The sequence below is a fragment of the Cucurbita pepo genome, chromosome 20, assembly GCF_057944985.1.
Source record: "Cucurbita pepo subsp. pepo isolate OVF chromosome 20, ASM5794498v1, whole genome shotgun sequence".
NCBI lineage: Eukaryota > Viridiplantae > Streptophyta > Magnoliopsida > Cucurbitales > Cucurbitaceae > Cucurbita > Cucurbita pepo.
This window is the reverse complement of record NC_141817.1, coordinates 10,466,190-10,482,883: the sequence shown is the minus strand read 5'-3', so window position 1 is coordinate 10,482,883 and position 16,694 is coordinate 10,466,190. Positions and strand designations below refer to the sequence as shown.

At 33.0% G+C, this 16,694-nt stretch overlaps 1 protein-coding gene across 1 annotated transcript; it reads left to right on the top strand.

Annotated features, from left to right (window-relative positions):
- The first annotated feature begins 9,832 nt into the window (after positions 1-9,832).
- Positions 9,833-12,539, top strand: LOC111782644 (3-ketoacyl-CoA synthase 12). The gene is made up of 3 exons (XM_023663427.2): positions 9,833-10,363; positions 10,846-11,198; positions 11,795-12,539. Exons 1-3 carry the CDS (start codon positions 9,912-9,914, stop codon positions 12,376-12,378), a joined length of 1,389 nt encoding a protein of 462 aa, XP_023519195.2. The 5' UTR covers positions 9,833-9,911; the 3' UTR covers positions 12,379-12,539.
- Positions 12,540-16,694: the final 4,155 nt, after the last annotated feature.

The window sequence follows — 16,694 nt, the reverse complement described above, 5'->3', positions numbered from 1 at the left end:
TTTAGTTTCTTATTTTTAATTGGTTTGTTTAGTTTCTTAATATATATATATATATATTTAATTTATATATATATTTAGAAAAAGTTTTTATTTTTAATTTCTTTTATTATTTTTAATTTGTTTGTTTAGTTTCTTTTTTTATATATATATATATATTTATTTAATTTATATATATTTTTATTTTTCTATTAGTTTAAGGTAACGTATAAATAAATAAGCATATTTCAATTAAAATATTTTTATATATTTTTTATTTTTGTTATAAAAATACAATTAAATTAATCATTTTTATTTAAATTAATTATTGTTTATTTAATTTCATTATTTATTCTTGTATTTTTGTTACTTTAACGAATTCTCAAAAAATGTATTGTATTTAATTGTTTTTAGTTTTTATAACAATGTTGAACTATGTTAATATGTTATAATTTTCGCTCGTTACATTTTATTATTATTTTTTTTTGTCAATAATTATAGATTGATTTATGTTTGTTTGTATCCGAATAATTATAATTATAAATTGTGGATAAATAAAACTTCTTAACAAAATTTAACAACCCAATCCAGACTCAACCCAAACCCAACCCAAAAATAGAGGGTTGGGTTGGGTTGGGTTGTGAAAAATTTCGGGTTGGGTTGAGTTACCAATTCAACCAACCCGAACTTTTGGGTTGGGTAAAAAAAATCCCCCAATCCGACCCAACCCGGACCATGTACACCCCTAGTATTCACATCGATACATTAAATTGTAGCAAAAAGCCATGGGCGGTAATGTTGTCACCTCGATCTATAATAGATTATTCAAGACGTTTCTTCTTCAAATAGACACAAGAAAAAGGAGGTTGATTGTTCTTAACTACGTTTTGATTTTCTCTAGTGGAGGATCATGATCCTCCTCTCATGGTCTCTTTCTTCTTGCATGGACAAGGTAGTTTAATAGGTATCTCATCAGTGGTAAGGGGAGTAAGTAGCTCGAGATCATTCCGAGGGGATTGGCTGGATCAAGACTAGGAGATATGATCCCCAGGATGAGAAGAAATTGAATCCATACACTCGATCCATTGCTTCTACCCCTCCCTGATGCAACCAGATCAGGACCTAGACTCAAAATTTAGCCGGCCCAAGATCAAGACTAGAAGAGATATCTAGTAGAATTGTTAGTAGTTTTAACCGAGTAAGTTAGTAAATTTGTTAGTGATTTCTTCCTTAGTGATTTCTTCCTTATAAATATTCATCATATGTATGTTCTATTAACAACAACAAAAGAATCGAAAAGCAAGTTGTTCTGGCTGCTTTACTAATTTGTTTTACCTCGATCAAGGGTCAAAACCAACAAGATGCACAGCTGTGTTCTTGATTAATCCCTTTATCCATGATTTAGACTAAAAGTTGGAATCAGAATTTGGCATCGGATGGCCTCAACATTCTATTTCATCAAGAGACATGACCCCTTATCTCTTGTCATAGACCAACACGAGTCCTTTCATTTTGTTTTGTCCTCACTTATATGCTTTCTATAAAAATTCTCGAGATGATATCACCCGATATACCATTTTTCTTAACCATCATGTCCCATAATCACTCTCATTCTTATAATTCGGATTTATTTTCATACATTTTTCTTTACTCGAGCATCACAATCAAGGAACTAGTTGTCGAAACTGACCCTTCGCTTTCTTCTTTTTCTTCACCACTCGGGTTCCCCAATTATCCTCATTTATTTTGTTGCTAAAAATTTTAAAACATAAAGTACTTTCCTAAAGGAAATCATTTTCTACCATAAGATTTGACTCAAGAAAAAAAAAGGCATCTATTCAATAAGCACAAAAAAAAGATACATACATAAAAGATGATGAACATGTCATTTCAGGTTAAATATTAAATACAATTTAATGAGTAACACTATTAATTAAATTATTGTACTTTTTCAAAATATCTTATAATATATCTTTTTATATTTATTTTATTTTATTTTTATTTCAAACCCTCCATGAGCTTCCCATAAACATAGTATTAATTTTGGGAAACATTTTCATTATCAATACATGTTCTTGTTTCAACCATTATAATGATTAGAATAATCTTTCAGGGTGGTTTTTAATTTTATTATAATTTTTTTTTTCTTTTATTTTATTTACTTTTGTCTTATTTCTTTTATTCGTGGTCTAAAATTCGAAGTCTCAAAAATCAGGTCACGACAAATTGAACGCATAAAATTTTTCTAACCCAGATCAAATAAGTTGATAATCCAATTTAAACCGTACAAGTTATGTTAAAATATCATCACTCGCCTAATTAAGTCAAACCCAATAATTGTATGAACCAATTGTCTACGTAGGTTAAGAATAAGTATATACGTATTTTAAGAATAAAGATATCTACATAGTTTCGGAAAATGATTTAGATATTGTAGGAATAAATTGTTAAACATCTACTATAAATACCTTTCCACCCTACTAAGAAATCCCGAGCAACCTCAAGTAAAGTAAAGTGTAGTAGTATTATACAGAATGTCTTCTAATCTCTTCTCGATTGGTCTTAATAAAGAGTGTGAGTGTTTCCTACGAAGAGTTGTGTTCAACACAAGCTAGATTAGATTGATCGAGTTCTTCACGCCATCAACATTTTATCAATATTTTCATCAACAATTCTATAAAATTGAGATCTCGAAGCTCGAATTGGTGTGACATTTAGATTAGTTTTGTCTCAACCCGAACTAATTTTAGGTAAACTCATGAACCAACACCCAAACTCATTCTCGTTTGTAATAAATTCGATCCGCTTATAATTGGTGTTGTTTGTTTTTAATTTTCATAAAATTTACCATATTTTATTTTATTACACTTTATTTATTTTTTTTACTTTTGTCTTGTCTTTTTAGTGACGGTCCGACATTCGAAATCTCGAAAATCAAATCGTGACAGATTGAACTCATAAAACTTTCATTTATTTAATTCCACCCGAACTTAAATCGTGCGAGTTAGATTAAATTGATCGAGTTCTTCATGTCATCGACATTTTATCAATAATTTTACAAAATTGAGATCTCGAAACTCGAACCGAGGTGTCATTTAAAACTTTGGTTAAGGAGGAAAAGTTGGATGGGTGTTTATAAGGAAACCCTAGCTGTCAAAGAGTAAAATTGAGTATCATATAGAAGTGGGTTCTTAATTGAGTAGGTGATGTTCATAATGGCTGTTTTAAAATCTACTTTTTCCACCATTTTCTTCTTTTGTTCCTCACATTTAATGCACTCCACCATTCCCATTTGTTTTTGTAACACCAACCAACTAATTTCAATTAATATCAAACATTATGATATGATAATAAATATCACATTTACAAATTCAGTTGTCAAGTTTGCTCCTTCTTCTCTGGGTCGAGTTAGTTCGGGTTGAGACATTTTTTTCAATCCAAACGACCCTTATTAAATAATGAACCCAACTCAACTCAACCGCTGAGATCCCACATCGGTTCGGGAAGAGAACGAAACATTCTCTAGGTGTGAAAACTTTTCATTAGCAGCGTGTTTTAAAAACCTTGATTGGAAGCTCGAAAGGAAAAATCCAAAAAAGATGCTAGCGGTGTAAGACTTATTGGAAAATAAATAGTCAAAAGTAATTATGAAATTAAATAAATAGATGTACATATAATTGTATCCTAAAATTACTCATAAGAGTGTGAAAATCTCTCCCTAGTACACCGTTTTAAAATAGTGAGCATGGCCGTCATACATAACAGACCAAAACATACCATATTTGCTAACGGTGAGATTGAGCTATTATAGAGTTGGTTAAATTTAACTCATTTTAGTTTTAAGGGAACCATGAATCTATTTAAATTTAAAAAAATTCAAAGTTAGTATCTATACCAATAATGTCCATTTCTTTTTCAGTGCCTCAATTATAGAAACTTCACGATTAAACGTGTTTTTGCCTGAAGAAATTCTGGAAGGACCTTGTGTTGGTATGTGGGAGGACGGAGCGAGGAATATATAAAGTGACCATGTCACGAAGGATGCAGGAGAAAATCGGAGCCATCAGATGCTGAGTCCGGATTAGCTATTTTAAATAGAAATAAGTGAAAATAGTCATAAATCATTAATAGATGGTCTAAATTGATTTCAGATACGAAATTTTATAGTTGAAATCGATACACAATAGACTCTCGATCTCATTATTAAATGATGATATTAACAATATTTTAATATTTAAATTTAAGATATTGAAATAAAATAAAATCTATCTTTGCACCACTCCTCAATTATTCATCACAAATGCTTTAGTTTCAGCTTTTTGTAGGGTATACCCACACAATAAGTCTTTCTTGTTGGACAAGAGTCCCTACAGGTTCTCAAAATTAATTAATTAATTATTTGAAGTATTTATTTTTATTGCCATAATAGAGAAGCTATTTTTTTTTTTTTAATAGGAAAATATCATTTTGTCACTAAAAATAATCTAGCTAAGAAATTCTTAGTAGTTTTTAATCTAGCTTCATGTAGCAAGGGTTGATTCAGTTGGTTTCTTCGATCATTCTGCGAACGTAGCAGAAAAGGGTCGGTGTGCAGTGGCCTACTAGGCCGAGAACACGAGCAAGCTTGGACTCCCAAGCTTGCGTAGCTTCGAAGATGAGGCTATTCTTCGGGTTTGTTGTCTATTGAGGCTCTGTTCAGATTTAGATTCAAAATTTGAGCTTGAGGTCTAGACCCGAATTAGAAAATTATCCACAATCCATCTTTTTGCAATTTTTCTCATTTTTGGCCCTAACTCCGGCCGAGTTCTTGGTCCATTTTTACCACCAGTCTTTTCTAAAATTTTCTATACCACCACAAACAACATTTATAGTTTTTCTAATGCTAAATCGAGAGATATTTAGTGAAATTTGAACGAGTTAACACGGAAAAGAGGGTTAGGGATTTGATTTACCGTGATGGCTTCTTTAAACGATGGTTGAGATATTTCTACATCATATACCTTTAAAAAAAACTTTCGTGCTCGAAATTGGAATAGCTTGAGATATTTCTCCATCATCTTCTTCTCGTGTTCCCATGTGGCTTCTTCTACTAGGTGGTTTGACACAGTAACTTGACAAAAGCTATTTCTCTCCTCGTACAGCTTTCACCTCACACCCTAAAATTCTTATGGATCTCTCTTCATAACTCAAGTCCTCATCTATCTATAGAAGTTTGTAATCTATCGTGTGGGTCGAGTCAGTCAAATACTTAGGAAACATAGATACGTGGAATACATTATACATGCAAAGAGAGATGATGGTAGAGCTAATCTGTATATTACTTCTCCAATCTAATATAGAATGTCCAAAGGTTCGATAAAGCGTGGATTCAACTTGTCTTTCCCTCGGAACCTCAAGACACCTTTCATTGAAGCTACCTTCAAGCATACATTGTCGCCTACCTCAAATTCCAAGTTCTTGCACCTCACGTCAGTGCAACTCTTTTGTCTACTTTGAGTTTTGCACATCCTCGTTATGATCTTTTACACAACCTCATTGGTTGCTTGAACTAACTCTGGTCCCAACAGTTTTCGATCACCTACTTTGTCCAAGCACGTCGAGAACCTACACCATTTTTCGTATAAGACTTCAAAGGGTGACATACCAATAGTTGCTTGAAAGTTTTTGTTGTAGGCGAACTCCATGAGACGCAACTAAGAGCCCCAACTACTTGTAAAATCTAACACTAGACACATAGCGTGTTTTCCCAAATTTGGTTCAAAGGTTCAGTCTAACCATCTGTCTGTGGGTAGAAGGTAGTACTGAAGTCGAAGCAAGTTCCCAACGCTATTTGGAGGTCGTACCAGAAAGCTGATGTAAAACGTGGGTCTCGGTCTGACCCAATCGACACTAGAACTTCGTGCAATCTAACAATCTCTCTCTTGTACAATCATACCCAATTATCCACCGTACATGTAATCTTACCAAATAGGAAATATGCCTCATTGGTCAATCTGTCGACGATCGCCCATATCATTATATAACCTTTTAACGTCTTGAGGAGGCTTATGATAAAATCCATGGCTATATTCTCCCACTTCCATTCTGGTACGCTCAAGAGCTGCAACAATCATGTTATCCTTTGTCTCGGTGCCTTCACCTGCAACATACCAAGTACTTAGTTACAAATTCCACGATATCTTTCTTTCATACTACACCACTAGAATTTGTGTTGGTCTGTGGAGATAGTTTTTACTGTTGAAAGCCGGAGTAAGGAACATGACCATATCGCAGAAGATGTAGAGGAATGTCAGACCATCAATTATCGAGTCTAGATTTCGGATCCTAGTTCGAAACTTGGACATAAGTCATTACCGGATGAAAAAATTAGTTGTTATATATAAAATAACTTACAAATAGGACAAATTTGTCCTCTTGTATCACTAGCATACCATTTTGTATCACTCGCAACATCTATCACTCATACACCTAATACAAAGTATATCATTAATACACCATTTATATGACAAAATATATAACTCTACATAGTATAAAGTATATCGCTTTGTTACGTAAATTATGCATATACAAACTATTACATTTGTATCTTGACTAAAAATATGTACGTAATTTTTATGAATTCTATTTTTATTAAAATATATGGATAAAGGAAAACTTCTTTTACGAGTATTCATGACTTGAAGATTCGATAAACCTGGACTATCTAACCCGAACTTTAAAATTGGGTTAAGTTAGATTACCAAAAAAAATTAGTTCAATTTGTGGGTTGATATTTTTTTAGTCGAGACAACACGACCAACCCGAAAATACTATTACAACCTAACCCTACACTACTTTTAAGAAGATTAAGAATATTGAACGTTAGTAACCAATAGTAGTGATACATTATAACCTATAAATTTTATGAGACTTTAGTTATTAATGTAACATGTACCGTAGAGGAGTAGAATTTCTTCAAAAAACCGACAACCCAACTCAACTTGGGTTGGATTGTAAACTCTAGTCACGGTGTTTGAGTCACCAACTCAGTCAATCTGAAATTTCGAATTTGTCCAAAAGATTTTTCCAATCTAATCCAATTCAACGTGGGTACACCTCTATTTTTAATTTTTTGGCGTCGAGAATGGTCAAAGGTCAAAACTGCCGATGCATCATTGACTTGTGTAAACTAGACTTTTGTACCATTGGTAGTTGAGCATTGACTTTTGCAATAATTTTTCATTTATTACATATTTATGACATACGGCGTTAGTTGGTAATTTTGTGGAGAAAATTATAATTTTAGTTCATAATATTATGAAAATAATTTTTTTATATTTTATTTTATGATACAAATATGAAATTAATTGGTATTCAAAATCAACATAACTCCATAATAATTTGCATATATTCATTGTTCGGGATTAGAGGTTTAAATCAACGAGATTAGGGTTTGTTTTACGAGATTCACATTTTTTTCGTAATTGAATATTGTTTTTTAATTAAAAATTACATTGACTTATTATTTGATAATACGTTTTAACGAGTTATAATATATCGGATTCCAATTTTGACCCCGACCGTCTCTAATAAACAACATTAATAAGCTTCGACATCGGTTTCCAGACCACTATGATCTTAGTAAACAACAAATGAATAACATTTTCATTTTAACTAATGTAAAGGTATTTCTATTCTTGGTAAGTGAACAGGGGCCTTATCGTCTTTTCACTATTGTTTTTCCTTTTAAAGAAAGAAAACAAAAATATATATTAGTATTGTCATTTTCTCTTCAATAATATTTATTCATAATCGTTCTGTCGTTTTACAAATTTATTTCTTGGATTTAATTTTTTTTTTCTCTTCTTAAAAAATAATGAAATTAAGAAGATATTAAAAAAGTTAGAGAAAAAATGGAAAATAAAAAATGAATTTAACGGTATTAATGCTAAATTTTATAACGATTCCATGTACGAATATTAATTTTTTTATAAAGTTTAAGGATATTATTTAAACCGTTTTAAAAGTTTTTATCCATTTTTTATTTTTATTTTTTAAAAAAATTAAAGATATGTTTTTTAGACAAATAACTTAATATTTATATATTTTATTAATTTTTTAAAACCAAATTTATGTAGAAAATATTTGAACTGCAAAATTCTTAATAGTATCATCTAAATTAATTGAAAATAACCTTTTTTTTTTAATTAAAAAAAAAATCCAATCTCTTGAATTTGCAAAACATCAGTCAATTTTTGATGTACCTCCATGGAAGGCGAGTCTTCTTCAATGTTGCACATGCTCTTTACTTTCAACCTTGTGTTCATTTGCTTGAAATATTCGAATTTATGATCTTTTGATCGATAATATAGATCTGAACTAGGTGAGTTAAATTGTAACGATCCACGTTCAAAATTTGAATTAAGATTTAAAATTTGGTCTAGTAAAATTCTCGAGAAATAACCTAATATAGAGTTCTTGTATTTTGTTAGTATAGGTAATAACTTTCATTTCTTTTTAGACTTTTTTAGTCATCTTATCTTCAAGATCGCTTTGATCTGGATGTGATCATGATTTATTCATGTACCGCTCATATTTACTCGGGTATCACATAAATTATAAAAAATATCTTGAATTTTGTTTTAAACGTTTCATTAATATTCTTAAAATTGATTATCCCGATATTCCCTTGCATCTTTTGTGATATGGTCACTTTACTTACTCTTAGTCTTTTAGAGTGAAAGACTATCCTCACAAACCAATACGAGTCATTCCAGCATGTTTTGTCCCCACTCATATACATTGCAAGAAAATTTTCAATTTATTGGTATAGATAGTGACTTTCAATTTTGTTTGAGCATTTCTTAGTCATCCTATACTCAGGATCGCTCTATTCGGATGTGATCTCAGTTTATTTATGTATCTCTCATTTACTTAAGTGTCATATACCCAACTTCCGTCCTATTTCGTTCCCAAACGACATCTTACTAAGAGAGGTACTGCTCTAATACCATTTGTAACGACCCAACCTAAGTTTAAGATAAGAATTTCAAATTCGGATTCAACACTTTATGGCCATGACATTCCCCTGCATCCCCTACGACATGGTCACATTACTTTCATCTCAGCTAACTTTGCTATCTCCTCCATTGCCATTTTCTGGTGTAGCTGGTGTAGCTGATGATTCTCTTGGACTAGCTACAGATCATCGACTTGATAAACTATTACCTCACCAACTAGCTAATCATACCCAAACCCTTCCTTGGATTTATTCCTCCTCTTGCTCCTCAACATGTGGAGTACACAGTCGTTTCCAACTATTTTTCCCTCCCGAGGGTAGGTATTTACTTGTTACTCGCTCTGTAATAGCCCAAGTCCATCGCCAGCAAACATTGTTTGCTTTGACCCGTTACATATCGTCATCAGCCTCACGATTTTGGAAAAGTTTCTACACCCTTATAAGAAACATTTTATTTCTCTCTCAAACTGATGTGAGATCTCACACACTCATTCCCCACTTCTCGCTCGACTTGCATGTGTCAAGCATGACACTAACGTTCATCGTGAACTAGGATCTATATCTCGTGTAATTCAAAATTATATTTCATTCCAAGGCATAACTCACATTCGTTCGCTCCCATAAATATAGTCATCCCAAAACCTCACGGAAAATTTTTAAATTCATCGATGATTTACTTTAATACACGAAATAGAGTTAAAAACATCCCACGTCTATATTTTCAAGCATTTAATGGTAGATAGTATCCTTTCAAACTAAAGAACTCTAAAAAAAAAAAGGGGAGAAATTGAAGAACTTGGCAATTTGCATTCATATACGCGTTAAGCCAGCCAGCTGCTCCCTTGCTATAAGTGCTCCTCTTTTCTTCCAAACCCATTGCTCCATTTTCAGTTCCCAAAATCTCTCTCTCATTATCTTTCTCTCTCTCTCTCTCATCATGGAGCCATTGTTGTTACTCTACGCACTTCCATTACTGTTTTTGGCACTAAAAATATGGAACCATTTCGATGCAAAAAGGGACCAACAATGCTACATTTTGGACTATCAATGCTTCAAACCCACCGACGATAGAATGCTTGGCACTGAGCTCTGCCGTGACCTTATGAGACGCACCAAAAATCTCGGCCTTGAAGAGCTCAAATTCCTCCTCAAAGCCGTCGTCAACTCCGGCATTGGCGAGCAAACCTACGGCCCTCGAGTCGTCTTCTCCGGCAAAGAACAACGCCCTTCTCTCCTTGATAGCATCTCCGAAGTTGAAGAATTTTTCCATGACTCTCTCCTTAAGCTCTTCCAAAAATCCGGTGTTTCCCCTTCTCAAATCGATCTCCTCGTCGTCAACGTCTCCATGCTCTCCACTTCCCCGTCCCTCGCTTCCCGTATCGTCAATCGGTAAATTTATCGTAAACTTTTCGATCTAATATTCATAGCCTTGGACCAAGTTTTGTGCTTTAATAGTAAGATTTGTCCGGGATTCTTAACTCGAGAATAAAGTTTAGGAAGCAAGTTAGTACTTTCTCCACTATAAATACTTCCCGTCCCGTCACTCGCTTCCCGAATCGTCAATAAGTAAATTTACCATAAACCATCAACTTAAGCTTTTCGATTTAATATTCATAACCGGTTAGTAATTGACAAATTATAGATAAAGTTTTGTGCTTTAATTAGTAAGATTGTCAGTGATTCTTAACTCGAGAACGATGTTTAGGAAGCTAGTTAGTGTTTTCTCCACTATAAATACTCGCGAGATGTATGTATTTTTTTTTTTTTTCACAATAAACCACGACGAAGAGAATTGAAAAGCTAAGTGCTTACGATTTTTTTGCTCCAAAAGATCTCTCTCCTCGAGTTGTTTCTGATCATTTTATTTATAGGTACAAGATGAGAGAAGACATAAAAGTGTTCAATCTAAGCGGAATGGGATGCAGTGCGAGCTTAATATCTGTGGACGTTGTAAGGAGAATGTTCAAGTCATACAAGAACTCATACGCCATTGTTGTCACCTCCGAGTCCCTCACTCCAAACTGGTACTCCGGTAACGACCGATCCATGATACTATCCAACTGTTTGTTCCGATCTGGTGGCGCCGCCATACTTTTGACCAACAAAAGGGATTTGAGACACAAATCCATGTTTAAGCTCAAGTGTCTTGTCCGAACTCACCATGGAGCTCTCGACGAGTCCTATGATTGTTGCTATCAAAAAGAAGACGACCAAGGCAACCTAGGTAAACAAATAATACATATGGCCTCTCCTTGATAATGTTTTTTAAAATTAAATTAACCCATCTTATTTATTACTTTATAATTATTCATATTGAGGTGACCCACAACGTGACTAGCAGATCTTATGATTATTAGGCCATGCACCTTTTTGAATCTATATCGAGAGTTAAATTGTAACCGTCTTACTCAATTATTTTTGTAGGGTATGCACTGTTGACGATATTTAATGTTAAACATAGTTTACTATATGTATCATATTTGACTTTTTATTATACGCAAATATCTTTGTATGATTGATGATATTTAGCTTTCGATCATAGTTTATCATAAATATCATATTTGACTATTTATTACAGGCAAATATCTTGTATAATTGATAATATTTAGCTTTGAGTTTATCATAAGTATCATATTTGACTATTTATTACAGACAAATATCTCGTATGATTGAAGATATTTAGTCTTATATTACGGTTTACCACATGTATCACATTTGACTATTTCTCATAGACAAACATCTCATATTCTTTTATTATGTAAATGATTATAAATAGAGAACTTTTGTGCCGTCTCTAAAAGATTTACTAACTCTTTCCAGGTTTTCATTTGGGGAAGAGCCTCCCGAGGGCGGCTACTAGAGCATTCACGGACAATTTAAGAGAAATCTCTCCCAAAATCCTCCCGATAACGGAGATATTCCGACTAACAATCCTAACAATAATACACAAACTCTCGTCGGCCAGCTCCTCGAAGCCGCGGTGGGGAAAGCCAACGGCGAACTTCCGAAGCGGGGCGGAGCATTTCTGCCTACACACGGGAGGAAAGGCAGTGATAGATGGGGTAGGAAAGAGCCTAAGCCTAACGGAGCAAGACCTGGAGCCAGCAAGAATGACCCTTCACCGATTCGGGAACACATCGGCTAGTAGCCTATGGTACGTTTTGGGGTACATGGAGGCTAAGAAGAGGCTGAAGAAGGGAGATAGGGTGTTGATGATAAGCTTTGGGGCAGGGTTTAAATGCAATAGCTGCTTGTGGGAAGTGGTGACAGAGTTGGGTGGTCGGAAGGGTAACGTATGGGAAGATTGCATTAATGCCTATCCGCCTCTCACTTTGGCTAACCCTTTCATGGAAAGGTTTGGGTGGATTCAGAAGGAAGATGCAGCTTCATTCAAGTCACTTTGACTCTCAACAAACTATAAATAAATTAAAAAAAAAAAAAAAAAAGATTTTATTATTATTATTTTTTAAAGGAAAAAGTGTTTCATTTGTTGAGATTTTTCTTTGTTTCATGTTGATATAGGTTATTGGTAATGCTATTTAATTTTCATTTATATGGCTCCAAATTTTATTTTATTTATAATGTATTTATGTCCATCAATTTATGAACGAAACTGTCTACTTACATTTCATACATCATTTCAAAACGTTTTATATTTAATTATCTTTATTTTAATTTTTTTTTTTTTTTTTTTTTGTAAGGTTGGAAGATCTTTAACAAACATGTAAATCTATAACATTGTTTCATGAAGTTGTTTTAAATTAATATTTCTGTACGAGAAGTTGTTAACTACTTTATTCTTTTATTTCTCGTCTCTAACAAGGAGGAACTCTCTCCACTCTGTAGCAAGCAATTTGTTTGCAAGTTCGTTCTTTCCAAATTCAAGATAAATTTTAAGAAATTGACTATTATAAATGTAGATAAATAACTTACATTTATATATTAACGAGAGTATCTTTAAAACATAGCATTAACGGTGTTCCTAAAATTTAACCATATTAATAAAATTGAGAAAAAAAAAAAAAAAAACCTTCGTTGTATTTTTATTAATTTAAAGAATTCAAATATTAAAAAGAAAAAAAAAGGAAAGCATTAATGGGTGAGTTGAGTAACAGTATAATTTACTCTCTCGCCATTCCCCCTCATTAGTTAGGTTAACCTAACCTCTCCCCAAACTTTAATTTCTCTTATCTCTCTCCCCCCATAACTTTCTCCTCCTACTACTTCCATGATTTTGATGTATCTATGAACCCTTGACACAATATCGCACTTTCGAAGGCAGCGGACTAGCGATTGTGCGGCACTCACTTTCCAACGACAAGTGAGCTAAGCCAATTTGTTCTTGCGTCGCCTACGGCCAAGCGACGTATGATCGAGCCTCTAGCCTCGGTTTTAAAAGAAGGTTTTAGAAAACGAGGAGAGAGAGAGATTTTAGAAAGAAAGATTTTGGAAAGAGACGTTATATAAGCAAGCAAGAGAAAGATAACAACGGCTTAGCATATATAACTTTGGACCGGGAGAAGTTGGCTTATAAATATTGTTCGGTTATTACTAGTAGATATTATCCGTTTGTTTTGACCCATTAGAAAAAATCGAATTTAATTCTGTTCTCTAACGTCCAACACTAGTGGATATTGTCTGTCATGTGAGAACTTAATTCCATAAAAGTAGAAAGTGATTGAAAGAGTATTGGAATTTAAAAGGAAGGACAAAGAATAGAGTATTGGAATTTAGAAAGTGTTAAGAGATATAGAGAGAAAGAGAAACGTCATTTTATGGTTCTCTAGAGACAATTGGGAATAACTTTGTAAGTAAGTCTTTACGGTGTAAGAATGTAATAGATACTCTTCTAAACACGTTGGTTATACTAATTGAATATCGCTCGTAGACATAGGAGAATTTCTTCTGTTCGAACCATATAAATTTTTGTGTCGGTCTAAAAACAAAAATAAAATTCAATAGGTAATTTTGTTGTAGAGATTTATGAACCAAAACTTTTTCGGTCCATAGGAACTCATTTTATTTTAGTTCGTACTTTTATAATGTTTAAACATGGTCAACATATTTTAATTAATTTAAAATTTGTTCTTATTATTAATTATTTCTAATTTAATTTTCATCTAATAATAATAATTAGAAAAATTGTACCTTAATGAATCGATACTACATCTAAACGAGAACGATCCTGAAGATAGGACCGACTAAGAAATACTTAAAGAAATCTTACCTGGCGTAATTTTAACGATAATTAATAATAAATAAATAAATAAATATGGAAGGTTTTTTTATTTAAAAAAAATGTAAAAAAATCAGGAAGGTGATTTATTTATTTTTGGTGGCGGTCATAATGACGAATGAAATTATGGGGGCCAACCAGCCAATGGCTTCAAATGAGCAAAAAATGAAATAATTTTCACGTGCATGCATTAATTAATTTTTTTTTCTTTCATCAATATTTAAATTTTAAATTTTGTTTCACGCTCATAAATTAATAAAAATATTCATAAATTTGTATTTTTTCTAAAAAAGAATATTATTAAATTTGTAAAACTTTCAATAATATATTTAAACTTTTTTGTTTTATTTCAAAAATAGGATTTAAAAAAAAAACGCTATTTAACTTTTGAAAAAGTTAAAAATCTTCATTAATAATCTTCTACTTTTGAAAAAAAAAAAAACTTCGAAAAATACCTTTAAACATTTTTTAAAAAGCTTGCCATTAAAATATGGATGGAACCATTAGTACTACGTGTAACGCCTTTGCTAGTAATAGAAAGTTGTTACTACATGTAAGACATCAATGTAAAGTGCGAAATACTTCATAAATGAAAATTTAAAGCAAAACAATGAAAATTTAAACAAAATAAAGAGAATAATAAAACGATGCCCTAATCTTACATAAGGGCTACAAAAAAAAATATACATTCATGAGGTTGGTTGTAATTACCTGAAATTTTCTACTTAATTTAAGGTCGCTACTGTATACATACATAAACATTGAATGCGGAAGACTTCATTTAAATTTCATAAAACATAACCTTTATCTTAGAACACAGTCATGGACTTACGTGTTTCGAAAACATCTTTAAAACGACACAACAAAAGACTAAATAAAATGAATAAGAGTTTAAGTTAAAAACATCCTATTCTAGCCTAAGACTAAGAAAATAAATACCACTACCCTATGCATGTGCCATGGTCTCGAGTTGTGATGTCATCGTCAGCCGTACAGGAATGCCTTGCCTTCACCTGAAAAATATAGTAGCACATGGCTTGAGTATTTAAAGAAATACTCAGTAAGTGACCCCACTATTGGGGTTCAATGCAACAATCACATGCAATGAAATGATGGGGACCTATATTTTCGTTTCGTTTTCCCTACGGTGCTGTCTCAACGGGTAATTTTGAACGTGTACCATATACTCTACACACGGCCCATACGTGCGAGTATGGGCTCACCAGCTAGTTTGCACACCACTGGGGCCACTTTCCTTATCCAGTGGGCATACTCTGAGAGCCCCTTATGCCGGGACCCGTTAGAACTAGTAACCGTCACGGCAACGCTATGTAAAGCGTAACGATCGTTGTCCTGCCATTGGATGTACGCGTCCGTACCCTCGTGATGGGATAGGGGTATCTCCCCAGATGCATGAACACACATAATGCATGAGGCCCCACTACTTCTACAATTTCATTATCCTTTAATACAACCCCGCTAGCATTATGTACATGTCATCATTTTTCATATCGTTTCAGATATCGTTCATCATTCATGTCATATCGTTTCTCATTCTTCAGTTCTCAAATCATACATAATTCTAATAGGGTTATACTCATGCCATTTATCGTAATTTCATGTCATTCATATCATGCTGTATACACACAATTAAGAGACCTAACATAACGTTCTATGCTTTTAACATAACATTTCATCATATACACATCATACCATGACATATTGCATCACAATGTATCATATCATAAACGAGTCATAACGTAAACACTTCATAGTTATATCGTTCTCTAACTTATCATAGCCTTAACGTTCTTATACCTATCACAGACATATCATTACGTGAACGTGCCTTAGTCATATCATCACAACAACTTAACCTAACACTATCGTTCTATCAATCTATCACAAACCTATCCCTTTCTACTCGTAACCTAACCGTATTCTTCCATCAATCTCTCTTACCCATATCACTCCGGTATGTAACCTAACCTTAATGCTTCATGAACGTATTTTACTCCTATCGTTACATTTCGTTTTGTGCATTCTTCTTGTATCCTATCTCAAACATATCATTGAGCACATTGTACAGTAACTATTATCATACAATTCACATATTATAACATATACATAACATATAGGAAGCATATCGATCCACAGACAATTCACACATATCAATATATATGACACGTGCAGAACCACAGGGCACGTGTCAACATCAAGATATAACCATGCCGATAGTAAGGTCACTTACCTGACTAGCTCAAGTCGTTGTCACGAATATATCTTTAATTAAAGTTCGATTCCGTCCTTTGAAATCCGAGTCATCCTATATGAGCCCATGACATTAGTTTCATATTTGAACTCACAACATTATTTCTCTAATCTACATTGATCCATTCTTAAAAGTCTGAAATGTTATATATCTATAATTATAATTTTATTAAAAATATTATTGTTCATGGCTACTGTTGTATAAGAAAGTAA